At 38.1% G+C, this 15,918-nt stretch overlaps 3 protein-coding genes across 3 annotated transcripts; 1 reads left to right on the top strand and 2 right to left on the bottom strand.

Moving 5' to 3' along the window:
* Nucleotides 1–21: 21 nt before the first annotated feature.
* On the bottom strand, nt 22–8,631 carry LOC136412480 (vascular endothelial growth factor receptor 1-like). Its single transcript, XM_066395551.1, has 25 exons — nt 8,443–8,631; nt 7,131–7,273; nt 6,915–7,080; nt 6,728–6,858; nt 6,495–6,642; nt 5,711–5,859; nt 4,780–4,975; nt 4,605–4,728; nt 4,348–4,547; nt 4,111–4,289; nt 3,733–3,886; nt 3,505–3,672; nt 3,295–3,450; nt 3,113–3,240; nt 2,901–3,060; nt 2,419–2,531; nt 2,217–2,367; nt 1,936–2,160; nt 1,722–1,890; nt 1,599–1,672; nt 1,262–1,545; nt 993–1,204; nt 834–939; nt 443–701; nt 22–395 (listed from the first exon to the last, which is right to left on the bottom strand). The coding sequence occupies exons 1-25, from the start codon at nt 8,492–8,494 to the stop codon at nt 139–141; spliced, it is 4,104 nt and encodes a 1,367-aa protein (XP_066251648.1). The 5' UTR covers nt 8,495–8,631; the 3' UTR covers nt 22–138.
* A 1,457-nt stretch (nt 8,632–10,088) lies between these two features.
* LOC136410088 (odorant receptor 4-like) lies at nt 10,089–11,701 on the top strand. Its single transcript, XM_066392075.1, has 7 exons — nt 10,089–10,341; nt 10,398–10,516; nt 10,569–10,772; nt 10,821–11,077; nt 11,124–11,325; nt 11,382–11,537; nt 11,585–11,701. The coding sequence occupies exons 1-7, from the start codon at nt 10,089–10,091 to the stop codon at nt 11,633–11,635; spliced, it is 1,242 nt and encodes a 413-aa protein (XP_066248172.1). The 3' UTR covers nt 11,636–11,701.
* Nucleotides 11,702–11,782: 81 nt separating this feature from the next.
* Nucleotides 11,783–15,607, bottom strand: LOC136419679 (organic cation transporter protein-like). The gene is made up of 8 exons (XM_066406208.1): nt 15,243–15,607; nt 14,505–14,775; nt 14,128–14,262; nt 13,183–13,352; nt 12,821–13,009; nt 12,503–12,763; nt 12,260–12,454; nt 11,783–12,171 (listed from the first exon to the last, which is right to left on the bottom strand). Coding segments are annotated over exons 1-8 (1,563 nt in total). The 5' UTR covers nt 15,244–15,607; the 3' UTR covers nt 11,783–11,830.
* Nucleotides 15,608–15,918: the final 311 nt, after the last annotated feature.

Consider the following 15,918-nt stretch of genomic DNA (forward strand, 5'->3'; position numbering starts at 1 on the left):
AAAAACATTTTTTTGGCACATCTACCAAGCACTTTTTAAGTACGTATTCCGCCTTCATTCTTACACCTATAATAATACAGATATCTTTCACAAAACACTCCAAGTCACACACACTTTGGACTGTTTTGGAGGTAATCACTAGGTACAATTCATGTAATTAACCTTAGGACTACCCATCTCTATGTCTATATTTACAGGGGAGGAAATACCACTATCTCTAGAATTTATCAACTTTTTACGCTCAGGTCTCATAATGTAATTATTCTCCAGCTGCAAAGGTTTCATATTACGTTTAAAACTGGACATTTGATTATAACTATAACACGGATTTGATACTGCAATATCGGGACTCACAGGTTCCAAATACCCCGTTTCTTCCTCAGACTCTGAAATCACTGCAATTACTAAAAAAGTTACTCTGGAATCATAAAGGTCATCCTACCGTTATTGAGATCTTGGAAACTAAATACGTTTTCTGATGGATTTCGGGGGCTAAATATCTGTTTGGAACTCAAGTCCTCGTTGGTCTCAAGGGTGTGTGGTACGGATAATTTTAAAGGCCTGAACACTTCGTCATTGTAATAGTGAACGGTGGGTGTTGATAGAGCTTCGAACGTAGGAGGACTCAGCATGGCCAGGTAGTCTTGGTCCAGTTTTTGTGTGTTCATTTTAAGATAGGGATCGTTGAGATCGATGTAATACTAGAAACAAGCAATTAAGATTTTTGCTGATTGTTAGGGGAATTGAGACAAAACGTAAGCAATTATGGCTAATTCGAAACCTTGAAGGGAAATTACTATACAGAGTGTTGAATTAAAAATTGCAACCTTTACCTTCTTAACACTGCTTTCCAATAAGAAGCCAATTTTTTCTGCGAGATTGGCGAAAGTCGGGCGAGCTTGAGGTTTATAGTTCCAGCAATTCAACATAATCTTATATCTAAATTTAAAAAAAATAAATAAATAAATTCATAAAAATCCGAGGACAATCACATCTGCTTTGGGGCATAATCCGGAGACTCCATCCGATAGCCCTCGATCAATTTGTAGTAAAACCGCTCGTCTGCCTCCATTCCAGGGTACGGAGTTCTGGCAAGGGAGAAAAACTCCCAAAGTACGATTCCAAAGGACCAGACGTCGGATTGGGTGGAGAAAACTCGGTCTCTTATGGATTCTATCGCCATCCATTTGATGGGAACAGGGCCCTAGGAGATTTATTACGCCATAAAGTACAATAGTGAAATACGCGAAATTGAGCTTACGTTCCCTTTCTTCTTGTAATTATCGTCCTTATACATGGTCTTAGCTAAACCGAAATCACAGATTTTCACCACATTATTATCAGCAAGTAGGATGTTCCTGGCCGCTAAATCTCCATGCAAAACTTTTCGGGAAGCCAGATAATCCATCCCTCTGGTAACTTGAAAAGACCATGCCAAGAGATCCCTCGTGGATATTGGTTTCACATCCCCCCTGTAATCCCCCTTGTAATTGAGGCGCCACTCCGGTTGGCTGCTGTTGTTGCTCAGGATAACTGTCTCATCCCCTATATGAATGATCATTTGCTAGGTGAAATTTCATATTACTACGATGCCTTACCAGTGCAGCTTAATTGGGTTGAGATGGTACGGGTTCTTTCTGAGCAATATTGAGTCGATGTTGACCGCAGGGTACTGAAAAGTTAATTTTTACAAAGAGCCTTTGCTGCTTGATTGCCTTTACCCAGGATCACTGGAAACAGAATAAGATCTATCCAAAACATCAGCCCCGATATGATAATTGATATCCCCAGTAATCTTGTCTACTTGATTGATATAATTCCCTCGGTGCTTGTAGATGTAATTTTGCAAATTTCCGAATCGGCAATATTCGACCACGACCAGGAGCTCTCCTAAAATTCTATTAAGACCAAATTTGAGCGCACGGATGAACTTACTTTTGGCAACGTTCTTGGTGCATGCACCCAGCAAATTCACGACATTTATATGCTTCCCCAAATGCACCATTATCTTCAGCTCCGAGACCAAGGCTTTGATATACGACTGGTCAGCGTTCTCCTTCACCATCTTCACTGCCACTATGGTCTTCGGTTCGCCAGGAACAATTCCTCTGGCCTCCGCCTTCATAACTATTCCAAAGGCGCCAGATCCCAATTGTTTACCTGGAAAACTCCTTTATTAGCTCTAGAACGAAATCAGAGCTTCAGAGAATAGACACCTATTTTCAAATCTTCGATGGAAATTTCAAATTTTTTGTCATATGGCAGCAGCTCCGCCTGATCGTCCACCCCTAAGTCCGGATTGAGGTTCTCAGGGTTGCCTTTATGGAAATTCTCCAGGCCCAGATTTTTTAGTAACTTTTTTAAACGCTGTAAAACAGAACTAAAGAAAAATGCCATTTTCTCTGCTCGTTCGCTCACCCTTTCCTTCCGGTTCTTCACGCAAATGAACATCAGGGCAAAAATTAAAAATAGCAGCAAAAATCCTATGAGTGCCCCAGTGTAGATATAGACCTTAACGGAAGTGGGCTTCACTGCAATAGAGAAAAACTGTCTCATTCTGTTTCTTCGATTCCTTTTCCTTATACCGGGGGTTTCAAAAAGCTGATGTCAAAGCCGCGAATGTTATAGAAGTCATTGTGGTAGAAAATTTTTGCATGTAAACCACTATTTATTATACGGCTTATTTTCGACTAGGGGTTTATATGTAAAAATTTTCTGTAGCAATGTCCTCTATAACTTCCTCAAATTTGACATCACCTTTTCGAAACACCCCGTATATCTTCATAGCTCCAGAGGAATATAAAGAAGTGTTCCTCAAGATTTAGAAATCCACAATGCTTTTAGCATTCAATAATGTGGAAGGTGTCCCACGTTCATGACACCCTGTGTTATCACTACACCTTTGATTCTCAATTCAGCCTCCCTAATAGTTTTCCCTAGGGAATTCCCAGCTTCACACCGATAAACTCCTTCATCCACTTCCTTGGTCCTGTTAATCCTCAAGGTTTGTCCTTCATGTTCAATAAATATACTGTCTGAAGCCTCTAAAATCTGGTTATCCTGAACACAAAAATACTGCAGTTCTGAGCAAAAACACCATAATATCTCTCACCTTATACCATTCAATGGTAGGCCGAGGTATTCCCTCTACGACGCAGGTTATGGTTTTCATCATACCAGGATAATCCACCAGTATCTCGCCATCAAAGTTACTTTCTATGATTGCAGGGGCCCGAGGCTCTAAAATAATTCTTTCTTATACCCACTGAAACTCAAAATATTCTAAATAAATACCTTTAACCATCAAAGACACATTGAGGTATTCATAAGATTGATCAAAGAGAATTTTAATTCTGCAACTATACCTTCCAGAATCCTTAAGCTGGAGTGACGTGAGGGTCACCTTAATTTGATCGGACAAGCTGGTGTTTAGGAACCTCAATTCATGCCCTAAGAAGAGAGGAGATAAATAGAGAATGCCTCTAAAGAAGCTAGAAATCTTACTATCATTTAGAATTTCATCATTGAAAAATATTTCTATTTGGTCGGATTTCTTGGGAGATACCCCGCAAGTGAATGTGAAAGTGTCATTTTCTGCCACAATCACTTCCGTTCGTGATTTGATTATGGCTCCAGGGGGGAAATCAAATATATTAAATCCATTTACAACATCTATGAATGTAGAAATATTAAATCTATCTACAGGATTTTATTTAAGACAGCTTAATTTACCTGAAACATAATATTGTACCTCTAATTCTGCAGATCCTAAACTATTACGGGTAATGCACTTCACTTGACCGTCCTCGCTTGGTGTAAAGTTATAACAAGCTGCAGTTGTAAATCTACTTGGACGATTTATATCGTTTCCTAGGCAGTCTTGAGACTAAAATTTCAAAATCAATTTAAATTAGGCATTCTGCAAAATTAAACGTTAACCGCGTAAACGTAGTCAATTTAAAAATATTTATATAACACCTGAATGTACACAACCCACCATACACCTCGCCTAAGAAATGGACTAAGCCATATTGGCTAAGTTTACCTTAGATATTTTTGAGAATTTTTATTGTTTAAGTAAGTAGTAAATATAGTGACTATTTTACTTACATGCACCTCACATGGTTGATGGGCCTCAGGGCAAACCTCCTCCCACATAACTTCTGGATTTGGATTTCCAGTGGCCAAGCATGTCATCAGTACCTCATTTCCCATTATGAAAAACTCTGGAGTGTTCTGCTTGTGTTTGCACTTTCCATTAACGTTTGCAAGGCATACTGAAGGTTTGTCTGCAATAGAGAGTATTAAAATTACCACTTTTCTTGTCCATTCATTGATTTTTGTTACCAGTAACATTCAATTCTAGTTGATACTCTGCTATCATGGGACAATGGTCTGTCTGATATCCTCTGCTCGATACCGCTTTCAAGGTGTACTTGCCAGAATTTCCTAATTGCGGATTCTGGATCTGGAACTTTGCCTTCCCGCCATTGTACTCCGTGTAATAAATCGAGTTGTTTTTTACTTCATGGCCTACATTATCGTACCTACAAGAGGGTCAGTTTACCTTAAAAGAGTAACGTATAAATTTAGTTTAATGGTACCATGTTAAAACGGGATATGGATGGGCTATTACGTCTAAAACCCATTGTCCCACAACATTCGAGTTCACATTTATGACCCTTTGGTTGTTTTCCTCTCGAATCTCCACGAAACAATCTTCTTTACCTGAAACATTTCATCCAGTAATTTGATTTTCCCTGAGAAGCAAACACTTACGATGAACTATGACATCAATTTGGGAGGTCTCAAAATGGCCTTGCCGATCATGTACATAGCAGAAATAAGACCCGGAGTCTTTCTGGGTTGCATTCTTGATTTGCAGTTGTGAAACTAGATATTTTCCATCAGGTTTTTGCACGCTTTTAGAGGCTTCAATTGAGACATTATTGTCTATGTCAGAGGCTCCTCTATGCTAACATGAAAAATAGCATTATATGTTTATTTTAGGGTTTATTCGTCAAGTTAAAAAGGAAGGGTGTATAAATCGGTAACGGTGCATTCGCCAAATTGTCAAGGAATTTTTGGAGATAAATATTCTTAAGTTTATATAGGGTGTTAATAATTTACATATAGACAAGCCGTATGGCTATTCCTTGTGTGAGTTTAAGATAGCTTCGCTATCTAAACGCTGGTCCGGAATGCTTGATTAGTGTCAATCTTTTCTATGTGGTTCTCAAATTTTATGATATATTACTTCATTAAAATTTACAGTGATTGCTAATGTTAAGAGTAACATTTCAGGGTGGTGCTGTAGGTCTCTGCAGAGTGAAAATTATTTCAGGGTTACTCCCCCATTTATTTTTTTAACCCTGAAGATTTTCAGCATCAACTATGACATCATAATGTGTATGCTCTTCAGATTTAACATCCCGTATCTCACTAACAAGGCATTTTCAGACCCACCTTTGTATGAAGATTCTAGTTTAAAATCAAACAGGAAATTGCCGTGTGATGCATTATCATGTCTTTAACAACCTTTATAGAGGCTCATTAACCATTTGTCAAAATATTAAGTGGACACTGCGTGAGACTCAGAAAGACTTAGAAAAGGCACGTCATTCTATTTAAGGAAAAAACCAGTTGATTTCATTTATATCCCGCGTTTCTGATGATACCTTAAAGACTACAAAGTAGTGTTCTGAAGTACCTTAAACTCTCCTCGCGGGGTAATCCAGCGAAAACCTATATGAGTGGAGGTTTCCTGAAGGTAGCAAGTCAGTTTCAGTGTTTCGCCTACATCCGTATGATTATTGGACTCGTCCTGGATATACGGAGAGGGCAAAAATTCCCTGGCAGCTAAAGATACCCGAAATTTAACCAAGTGCAATCTACAGTATAGTTGTTAGTGAAGCTCCAAGCGTTTGATTAACTGGATTTACAGTAAGGGTTGTATACAAAGCACACAATTCATATGCTCCTCCACCGGAATTTCTTTATTTACTTACGCCTAACTTCAACGTACAATGATTTTTCAATTAAATTGTTACTTTGGGGGAGACAAAAGAGGCAAAAGTACGGTCCTTGTAATTTAAGGCGAGCCTCCCAAAACGTAAATCCAGTTTTCGGGTTATAAGAGTCATAATTTATCTGAAAATTAAATTGTTCAGCTCAGAGTGGGTTTAAAATAGCTAAAGGCAATTATCATTTAACAAGAATGTAGAACAAACGATCAGTTTTGATCAAATATTTGCCGTCAACTACGTATTGTCGCATGTTAAGGCAGGGGATCTACGTAGTTTTTATGTCTCTACAAGGCCAAGTAAATGTCTGTTCTGGACCTTCGACGAATCTCTTGCAAGCAATAAGCCTTCTTTCAGGCCAAACTTACATTTTTCCCCAATTCTTGCAAATTTCCAAGTCGTATCTTGCCTTTAGTTACTTTACTAACTTCAGGCAACTAAGCTACTCATCATGCCTTGAAAACTACATACACTCAACGCTGACTATAACCGATATGCTCCTTTCTATAGCCCCTTTTTGGAAGCTACAGATGAACATATCTTCACCCTTGCCCTTGGTAATGTTCAGCAGAAAGCCCTTTCGGGGGTTGAAGATGTGGGCGACCTGCGGGTCACGTTTCTTATTATAACAGTCAATTTCGTTGGCAGCTAACACGACCCTCAAGGGACCACATTGACATCAATTTCCTATACCTAAGACTTACACTATCGTCCTCATAACTTTTTAGAGTCACCTCGACATCCTTGGAGGTAGGTCTGCATGGAATTGTAGTCTCTTCGTTCTGGACTGCATAGTGCAGTTTATAGTTGTCTTCTACGGACAAATGATTGCTGTCTGCATAGACGAAAGCTTAGTAACGTTTTTAGTATTTTAGTAGAGCAAAAACCCACCTTTCACATACAAGTAAATCCGGTCAAAATCTTCATTATCTGCGGAAGAGCAGGTGTAATAGCCCACGTATGGGTAGGACATATTCTTGATCTGCAATATGGACTCGTACGTTCCAGACTTCTCATGTGTGAAGGTGCTGAAGCTTGTCCAATGCATTTTCAGCTCCTTATTTTTGAGTCTAAGTTTGGGATTCAGAGGGGAACTAAGCAACTTACTGAGACTTCAGGATAAGTCCATTTCAATGGATGAGTACCCGCGCATGTTATGTTATAGTCAGCTCCTGACTCGATTAGTGGATCATCTTCTAAGTCGAATTTGTTGAGTATCATGGGTGAAGAATTTGTGCCTATAAGATATCCTAAAACACCATTATTTGGAAGTGATAAAAATATTAAAATGTGTGGTGATGCGAGTGTTTTATCTGCGAACGAACTCGCCACTTCCTGCCCTGTATCTCTTTCCGGTGTAAATAAAAAGCCAAGCAAAATGTTGATATTTATTGTCCCCATCCCTATGTTTAATATCTGCAAATACAGTTGTTCGAAGATTACGAAATGATCAGTATTTGAGGGTTTTTGGGAAGTGATAAACTAAAGAGCAAGAATTATAAATTGCTGCGTGTTCTTTCTTATCTACTATTGAAGCGACCAAGTCGACAGTCTTCATTGCCCTCGAAATTAGGTATAGGATGTCCAAAAAAAAACTAAGAAATGATTACTGGGGGGCTTGTATCACTCATTGAGGGAGCAGCTGAGTGTTTTACACCCAATTTTCAGTGTTATTTGAAATATTCGTAAAATAATTTTTACTCAAAATTCCATGAAGCTAAAGCTAAAATTTGAATTTTATTGTGAGTGCGAGTACCAATTTGAAATCCTGGATAAGCAAGATGTAACCGCCAACAGTTTGAACGAAGACAAAGTCCTTATCCATGAGCGCTTGAGCTCTCTTGAGCGGCATGAGCCGTCACATTTTAAGTGCCAATTTGTTGATGCATATGAATAGCATTCACCATTTCATGCAGATTTTTTTTTACGTAGAAAAATTACAATAACAATTTTTAGGATAAAAACAGTAACTATAGGGCTTCGCATGCAATATACATGGGGAAGCGGAGATTTTCTTTATGTTTTAGGAAGTAAAAGATCACGAAAGTGACAACTTTGAATGCCATTTTTGTACCATTAACTGCACTGGGAGAGATTTGGGGTGAGTTCCTACTTTTGATTGAATAAGTGTGTCATTCTATAAGAATATCACATTGCGAATATATGGCTGCGGAATTCTGAGAAAAGTTTGTATGGAGTTTTATGATAATCCATCACAATATTTGCCTTTACTTTATAATCTTTCTAGTATATCAGCACATAAATGAATTACTATTCCGGCTTATTTGAGGACATATTTCAACCTGTTATAGATAAATAAGCATTTCAGATAAATAATAAAACTTATTTCAAAATAGAGGACAATCCTGTACGAGGAAAACGCTTGAAGAATAACTTCAATCTAGTTTTGCTTGCTTACCATAATCAACTGTCACCAAAGTTACCACCAAAACCACTTGGAGCAAACTCATATCTTATATAAGGCAAAACCGCATTTACATAATTTGTAAAAATCCCGCTTAGTGTTTACACGATTATCGCGAGAGATCACAAAACCACAAAATCGTAAGTGGATACACTCTAGTACGCATATAAAACTGTACTAATTGCCTTGGGCACTTTATCATTAAGGCGAAAGATTAACAGAGTATTCTGTTAAGTTTTATCAGCCTTATCACACAAATGCAGTATGTTATGGGTATAACAGCACTAAAAAATACACCTAAGTGCAATAAATGTTGCTTTTTTCAGTGCTCATGCTGTGCCCTAAAGTGTCGTTTGAAAAAATGAGACGCTTAAAACATGTTTGAAGCTGCTCATAAATCACTATACGGGGTGTTCGTTTTTCCCGCTCAAACAGGGGTATTTTGGATAACTATAAGAGATACGAGGTCGGTTAAATTAGGGCAAAGTTGGATAACTTGGAGTTCAAGAATATGCCGTTTTAAAACTTGGAAAATTTATTGACTCTTGGGGATACTAAAAAATGAAATTTTGAAAAGACGTTTTTATTTTTTTCTCAGCTTATGGAGCGAGATACTTCAAAGTGATTAACACTGCATTAGAGCAACTTTCCCTCTTCTATAACGTGGCGATGTCGCATTTGAAGGATGACGTTCAAATTTTCGACAACAACGATTAACTTTGTTTTTTTTCTATGAGAGCCATCTTGGATATTCCCCTTCTTGACTTCAACTTTTTCTCTGATTACGATGACAAATCACGTGTTAAAGTTAACTCTGTTATTGCAAAGAGCGCCTTGGAAGTGTCATCCACATTTTTGTTTAATAAAGTAATTTTTCACAGTTGGACGGAATTTAGCTTAATATCACCTAGAGTGACAAAATTAGTACAAATTTATTTAAAAAATGTCTTTTTTTAAGTGAAGAAAAAAGATATAAGTTAATTCGTAAACATATCAACCGCGATATCCAGAAAGACAACCAGCTTGAAATTATTTTCTATTCCTTCATAGAAATTGAGCCGAGTTTAATGCGTTTTCTGACCCTAAAGGATACGTTCATAGACCAAATGGGAATGAAGTGCAAATTTTCTGGTGGGGCCATGTTTTGTCAAAGGCGGAAACTTATTTATACATCTTATAAGTTCCACAAAGATGTCAGATTTCCTTAAAAATGCGGAAGGTTTTGAAATTTCCATTTCTTTGCTTCTCCTCTTCCCCAATTGATGGAGAAATTCTCTTTCCTGGAAAAAATGAGCTGAAACCAAGTCCCGTATTAACGAGACTATCTTTAATAAGTAATGGGAGGGCATGTATGCAGGAAAGCGTTTGAGGTGGACAATCTAACACAGAGGAAGAAGCAGGTATATTCAATATTTTATTTTTTCTCTATTAATTAAAAATAAACTTATAACACATAAATTTAAATTAAAGAGATTTTTCTGTTAAAAATTCCCTTTGAGAGTCCTTTTCGCTTTACTGTGATAACCCTCCATATACCCTAATTACACGTTACGATAAACACTCAGATTCAAAAAATATCTTGTAATCACTTCCCAGTAGGTAACATTGCAACCGACAACCTGCACTTATTATTTCCTCCTATGATTACCTTTCCTGAATCCAAGCCCACTCCACTTAGGTTTCCCCACAGAAAAGTCTCAAACATGTTTAAAAACAACTTCAACATCAAATTTTTCAAATTCAACATTTTTGTTCTGAAAACCTGCGGCTTGTGGCCGAGTAGGCTGAATTACGAATACACCAAATGCAGATTGCTAAAGGATTCAGTGATGATCTTGTCTTTACTGCCCTGCTTTTTCCCCATTTTAGCCGACTTTATCAAGCAGCTATACGGTAGGAACTGATTCTAACATCATATTTAACACATTTTAACAGTTGAGTTCCCAAAGAAAAAATTCCGAATTTAACCGAGGCTGTGGAGAACATGATAGCCCTAAATTGCCTTATTGGAATGTTTTATATGGTGGTCTGCTTTATTAGAAACAGGCGAACTATTATGAGATTAATGGTAAATTTCATGCCGTTGTCGAACAGGTTGAGCATTAAAATTTGGTCAGTAGATCGCTATAAAGTATTTCGACCAATACGGGAACCAATCGATCACCCGAGATGTGGACAATAAGGCGAACTTCTTGAGTAAGGTGTTCATGTTTTACGGCATTTTAGGCAATTTCGTTTACATGGCTATGCCCCAGTTGAGCGTCCATAGATGCACCGCCAATAGGACTCTTGAGATGATCGAACAGGGAATTCCCTGCGGACTTGTAAAATATACTAAAATATCTTTTCGTCCCTAAAGAACTAATTTGCAGGTGGTTCGCAGTCTTTTCCCATTTAAATTTGACTACTCTCCAATTTATCAAATAATATTTGTCCATCAAATCTACACTTGCACCATGGTATCAGTGGTAGTGCTGGTGCTCACAATGCTGCTCTGCGGTTTTCTGATGCATATCGTCAATCAGCTTCAAAACCTCAGAAAGTTCATCAAGAATCTTAGTAATTTACCTCAGGAGATATTTCTAAGGCGATTGATCTGCGTTATTAACTACCACATCGAAATTATTCAGTACATAAGAATTTTTTTAAATAAAATCATCATAACTTTTCCATAGATATTCGCAGCAAACATGCAACGCATTCAGCACAATGCTGCTATTTTACATTTCTTTGACCTCAGTAGTCCTGAGCGTCCTCTGCTTTGAAGTGATTATGGTGGACGACATTGAGGATTCCGTCAGGTTCACCCTGCATTTATTAGGCTGGCTGGTAATTTTACTGTCGATTTCTTATAATGGGCAGAAAGTTATTGATACCGTATGCTTTAACACTTTCTTAATAGAGACTTCTTGCGTATTATCATTGCATTGCAGAGTACGCAGATTTCTCATGACATTTACTGCCTCGATTGGTTTATGTACTCTGCAGATGTGCAGAAAAAGGTTCAGACTGTGATAATGAGGGCTCAGAAGCCTTTGGTGATGGATGCGGCCGGGATGGGGATTGTGTCTTTGCCTGCATTTTTGAAGGTTGTATATAGATTTTAAAAGCATTTAAATCACAGTAAATGTTTTAGGTTCTAAGCTCTGCATATTCATTTTTCACTTTGCTGCTGAAGATTAAATAAAGCTTTAATAAGCGCATTTTAATCAATTAGTCGTGCACGAGGCAGCATATTCTAGATAAAATGGTGGATAAAATTATTTGTTGTATCAATTAATACACTTGCTTGTAAGCCAAAAATAAAGGTTTTTTAGCACAGTATCATTCCAGATTTGATTAAAAATATCACAATTTAATATCTTATTTTCACACATTTTTATTACGGAACCATTTCGGTTCCATTGGCAGCGACGTCCATTTTCTTCTGCCTGGCTCGGATTTCGAACATTTCGGCTTCCTCCACTGTATCGGGTAATTTACAATCTAAAGTTTCCGGTAGTTTAAAGCACAAAAGCGCTCCAATTAACGGAGTCACCCCGAAAACGATCGGGGGGATCCAAGGTTCCACTGTCACCAAAGAGGCAACAAAAGGGGCTACCATTGAGCCTAATCGGGCGCACATGGACGAAGTTCCGACGCCTATGTTTCTCACCATGGTGGGGAATAGTTCACCGGAGTAAATGTAGACGGTGGGGAAAGACAGGGCGAGTCCAAACATGCCTAAAAATATAGAGAAAAGATCTTATATGAAATTACAACTTCGCCATTAAGACCACAAAATGGACATTTAAGGCGTGTTCAGACCTACCTGCAGTACTTAAAGTTGGTTTAATCCATGTGGGTTGATCAGGCATAAACCCGATTAAAATCAAAGAAATACCCGATAGTACATTTGCGGAAATTAAAGTGTTTCTCCTGCCCCAAGCTTTAGTGGCCCAACAGGCGAATAAAGTGCTCGGAATTTGAATCACTGCTGATAGGGCCACGTTCAAGAATATATTTCCTATGAAAAACTTTTAGCTTCAAGAATATTTAAAGCCTTTTTGCCCACCTCCGAGTTGGCCAATGAACTGGGAAACTCCAAAAAAACAGAGCCCGCACACCAACCAATTAAAGCAGATCGCTATAGTGTACATCCTCATGATTGGTGTTCGGATTAGGTCCAAGATCTTGCCCTTGCGGTTATGGATTTGTTCCGAGTCACCCTTATGTGCTAGGTACTCTGTGACGTCAGCTCTGATGTTTTTAGTCGGCAATTTGTTGTGATTTGCGGCCTTCTCTAGAATTGCTATAGCCTCCTCTTTCTTCCCACCTAAATTATCATATTGTTTAAATTCATGGTGCATCATTAGAAATTAGTTCAAATTACCAGCTAACAGCCATCTGGGGCTCTCAGGCATGACCCAATAGTAGAATACTAGTAAAAGCGATGGCAAAGAGATAGCTGTCTGAAAGTACCTCCAATCTCTTAGAAAATATGAGATTACCGGCAGGAACAAATGGCCCAAATTGAATGGGATTTGGTAAAGGATTCCCACCACTGTCCTCCATTCGGTGCCTGAACAAAAATTTGAATCATTAACATAAAAGGGGATGAAAGTTGACCTTGTCGTTGAATTATTCCTACGTGGTATTTGCACGAAATGATGCATCTTTTCAATAAATGTTTTTGAATAATTGCTATATAAATAATAACAATTAACAGCCGAATTAATTGTAGCATTTGCATACCAATAAGTTCCATTGTCAGCACGAAACTGGTTACCATGGTCCCACCGGTGGCCAAGGCTGCCAAGAAGCGCATAACTAAGAAAAGGGAGAACCATGAAGAAAATCCTGCGATTGTTCCGGAAACTGCCTGCAGAACCACTGCTCCTACTAAAGGGAGCTTTCGTCCAAATCTAGAATATAATACATTCTAATTAAAGCATTATCGTTAATTAAATAACGGTTCTTTTGTGAAAAGTATATAGATTAATTCGATTAGATAAAGAGAAGCTGGTCACGGACTATTACATCCCATCCGTTCGATTCTGCCGCAAAAAACAATTTAAGCTGAATGAAAGTATTGATTATGTAGGTATCACTGACCAGCCGAATCTAGGCCACACCTATTTGCCAAAAACCGGAAAATTTAATTAATTACACAAAACATGTTTCTGTTGGTAATGCAGAAGTGATTTTCCAATAAAAATTTAACCTGCATAAAAATTGAGCTAAACCACCATCTGAGAAAATGCTTACGCTCATTAAGAAGTAATTAGTCATCATTGTAGTGGCACTAATGTTGTGAATGGTCAAGAATGGTGACCGACAATTGAGTCGGAGAAATTAATATAAAAGTCTCCTTTTACTTTAGTTCAACGTTCGCTGGATGGATAAATCTTTTCTAGATGACTCTAACATGCGAGTATGACTGTTTGTTTACGACATTTTTAGAGATTAGCGAATATTGGGTTTACATTGACGGTAAATGTGGTAATAGGAAAAGGCCACCTCAAGCTAATAACGGAGAATAAATATACGGGTAGATACGCTATTTATGCAGCAGGAAAAGATGAAAAATTCCTCAATTTTCTGCCGTATTGACGCGATTCTTGACAGATGGTGACTGACAATGCGTGCTGATGGTAGTTCTGTTAAATCAGTGTGGTTCTCATTAATGTAGGCACTTACTTGTCGGATAAATAACCGAAAACCATATTGCCAAACAAGATCCCCAACATGGTAATCGTTTGGGCCAAATCCGCCAAGTATTGTCTGCTGCAAACCAAATCCCATTCCGACTGGATTGTTTCGGAGAAAATTGATCTAATGTAAGGAAAAACATGAGATGGTCTTATGGTAATATTGACAATATAATCTTTCGGTGTACTGTGTCATTGTTAAATCTTTTATCTGAATGACGATAACGAGAAATTCATTCTCCGTGGTTAAAATGCAAAATAGGAGAAATGATTTTCTGAACGTTTATAAACGTTAACTGAATGTGAATAAATGTTAACCGAACATCAAATAAGTGTTAATAACATGGAAAATCCTTATGCAGGTACCTATTAAAAGTATGTGCACTGCAGTTAAAGTCGCACTTCTCCAGCTCAGCATCTGCGCATTCAAACTCGGTTCTCGGAGCTACGAAAACTATGCTCAGCTGATGCCAGGCAACTGGAAATTTGACTAAAAATATGGCCAAACATATCCAGATGTGCCATCTTCCCAGCACCCCGATGGACTTCTCAACTATGTCCACATGGAGATGGCCGTCCTTCTGCTGCTGCAGATCTTTCTCCTTTGTTGAGGACTGCTCGGTAGTGCCATTTTGCACTGAAATACATCAGAAGAGGCAGTCGTGCGTGTTGCGTTGATGTGGCAACAATAAAATGGATCAAATGCCTGATATTGGATTTTTATTTCATTGTTGGACTTTAGTCCCATAGAGAAGACAAACGCATGTGAAACCCAATTGATAAACCTCTTTTAAACCGAAAGGAGGTTACGTAGATAGGTCCCGGGTCAAGGAAAAGGTTTTCAGAATAATACTAAATAAATATTTTCATTGTTCCGGCTTCATGATACATTCTCTTCTAGAAATATTCCTGTTCCTGCTCGATTTAAGGTTCGGTCATGAAGTCGCTATAATGCGAAAACTAATTAAAGGCCATTTTTTCATGTAAATCGGAACGCGCTTTGTGACTGATATTAATTGGAAATTGCGAACATTTTTTTCGCTTCGTAGTCGAGCCCTTTTAATGTCGAAACCGCAAGATTTCATTGGAACCCCACTGACTTACTGATGCTAATTTTCTTAAATCCTGCACTTTTCTCGCGCTTCGTGGTTCCTATGGTACCCAAAATCCACACACATATACCAACCGATTTAATTTCACCCACGGGACTAAATTGATTGTGGAAGGGGCACAGAAAAGTGCGACACAATAACGCGGAAATCTCGCAAGAACCAGGCTGAAAGCTCACGCACTTATTTTTGAATCCCAAATGAATTCAACATGAGTGAAACCGTCGCTTTCAAGTCCGAGAACCAACTGATAAAAGTTATTGACTGCGGTTCCGCCACTCTAAAACCGACGAAAGGTTATTGGTACCCCCGATAGATTCTTTTAATTTGTTCAAGTTAGTTTATGGTAGGAGTAAGTATAATACCCATCACAGGCACAAGTTTATTGTACCAATTTATGAGGTATTGCTGAGGATCAAATTTAAATTGCTTTAAACTCACGAATTGATAATTCATGCTCCTCTCCAACAACATTTATTGAATAATGAGCTTTAGTGCGGTTTGACCTTCTTGGAAGCTTTCAGGAAAGGAGAAGAGAAGGACTTCAATCAGCTAACTAATTGGTAACTGTAATTATCATATTTTTAAATATTCTTTTGAAATCTACCACTCTGAGAAATAATGTCGATCATTTAGACCGATTGGTATTTGAGCTTTCTGATAAACCTTAT

The sequence above is a fragment of the Euwallacea similis genome, chromosome 1 (assembly GCF_039881205.1).
Source record: "Euwallacea similis isolate ESF13 chromosome 1, ESF131.1, whole genome shotgun sequence".
Classification (NCBI taxonomy): domain Eukaryota; kingdom Metazoa; phylum Arthropoda; class Insecta; order Coleoptera; family Curculionidae; genus Euwallacea; species Euwallacea similis.

Excerpts from the sequence above, each read along its gene's own strand:
- LOC136410088 (XM_066392075.1), top strand. The coding sequence starts at position 10,089 with ATGATTACCTTTCCTGAATCCAAGCCCACTCCACTTAGGTTTCCCCAC. Across the intron at positions 10,517-10,568 it reads GAACTATTATGAGATTAATG|ATCGCTATAAAGTATTTCGA; the intron begins GTAAATTTCATG and ends TTTGGTCAGTAG. Across the intron at positions 11,078-11,123 it reads TACCACATCGAAATTATTCA|ATATTCGCAGCAAACATGCA; the intron begins GTACATAAGAAT and ends ACTTTTCCATAG.
- LOC136419679 (XM_066406208.1), bottom strand. Across the intron at positions 13,010-13,182 it reads GCTGACAATGGAACTTATTG|GCACCGAATGGAGGACAGTG; the intron begins GTATGCAAATGC and ends ATTTTTGTTCAG. Across the intron at positions 12,764-12,820 it reads CCCCAGATGGCTGTTAGCTG|GTGGGAAGAAAGAGGAGGCT; the intron begins GTAATTTGAACT and ends ATGATAATTTAG.
- LOC136412480 (XM_066395551.1), bottom strand. The coding sequence starts at position 8,494 with ATGAGTTTGCTCCAAGTGGTTTTGGTGGTAACTTTGGTGACAGTTGAT. Across the intron at positions 7,081-7,130 it reads GGACTTATCCTGAAGTCTCA|GAGCTGAAAATGCATTGGAC; the intron begins GTAAGTTGCTTA and ends CTCAAAAATAAG. Across the intron at positions 702-833 it reads TGGAAAGCAGTGTTAAGAAG|TATTACATCGATCTCAACGA; the intron begins GTAAAGGTTGCA and ends GCTTGTTTCTAG.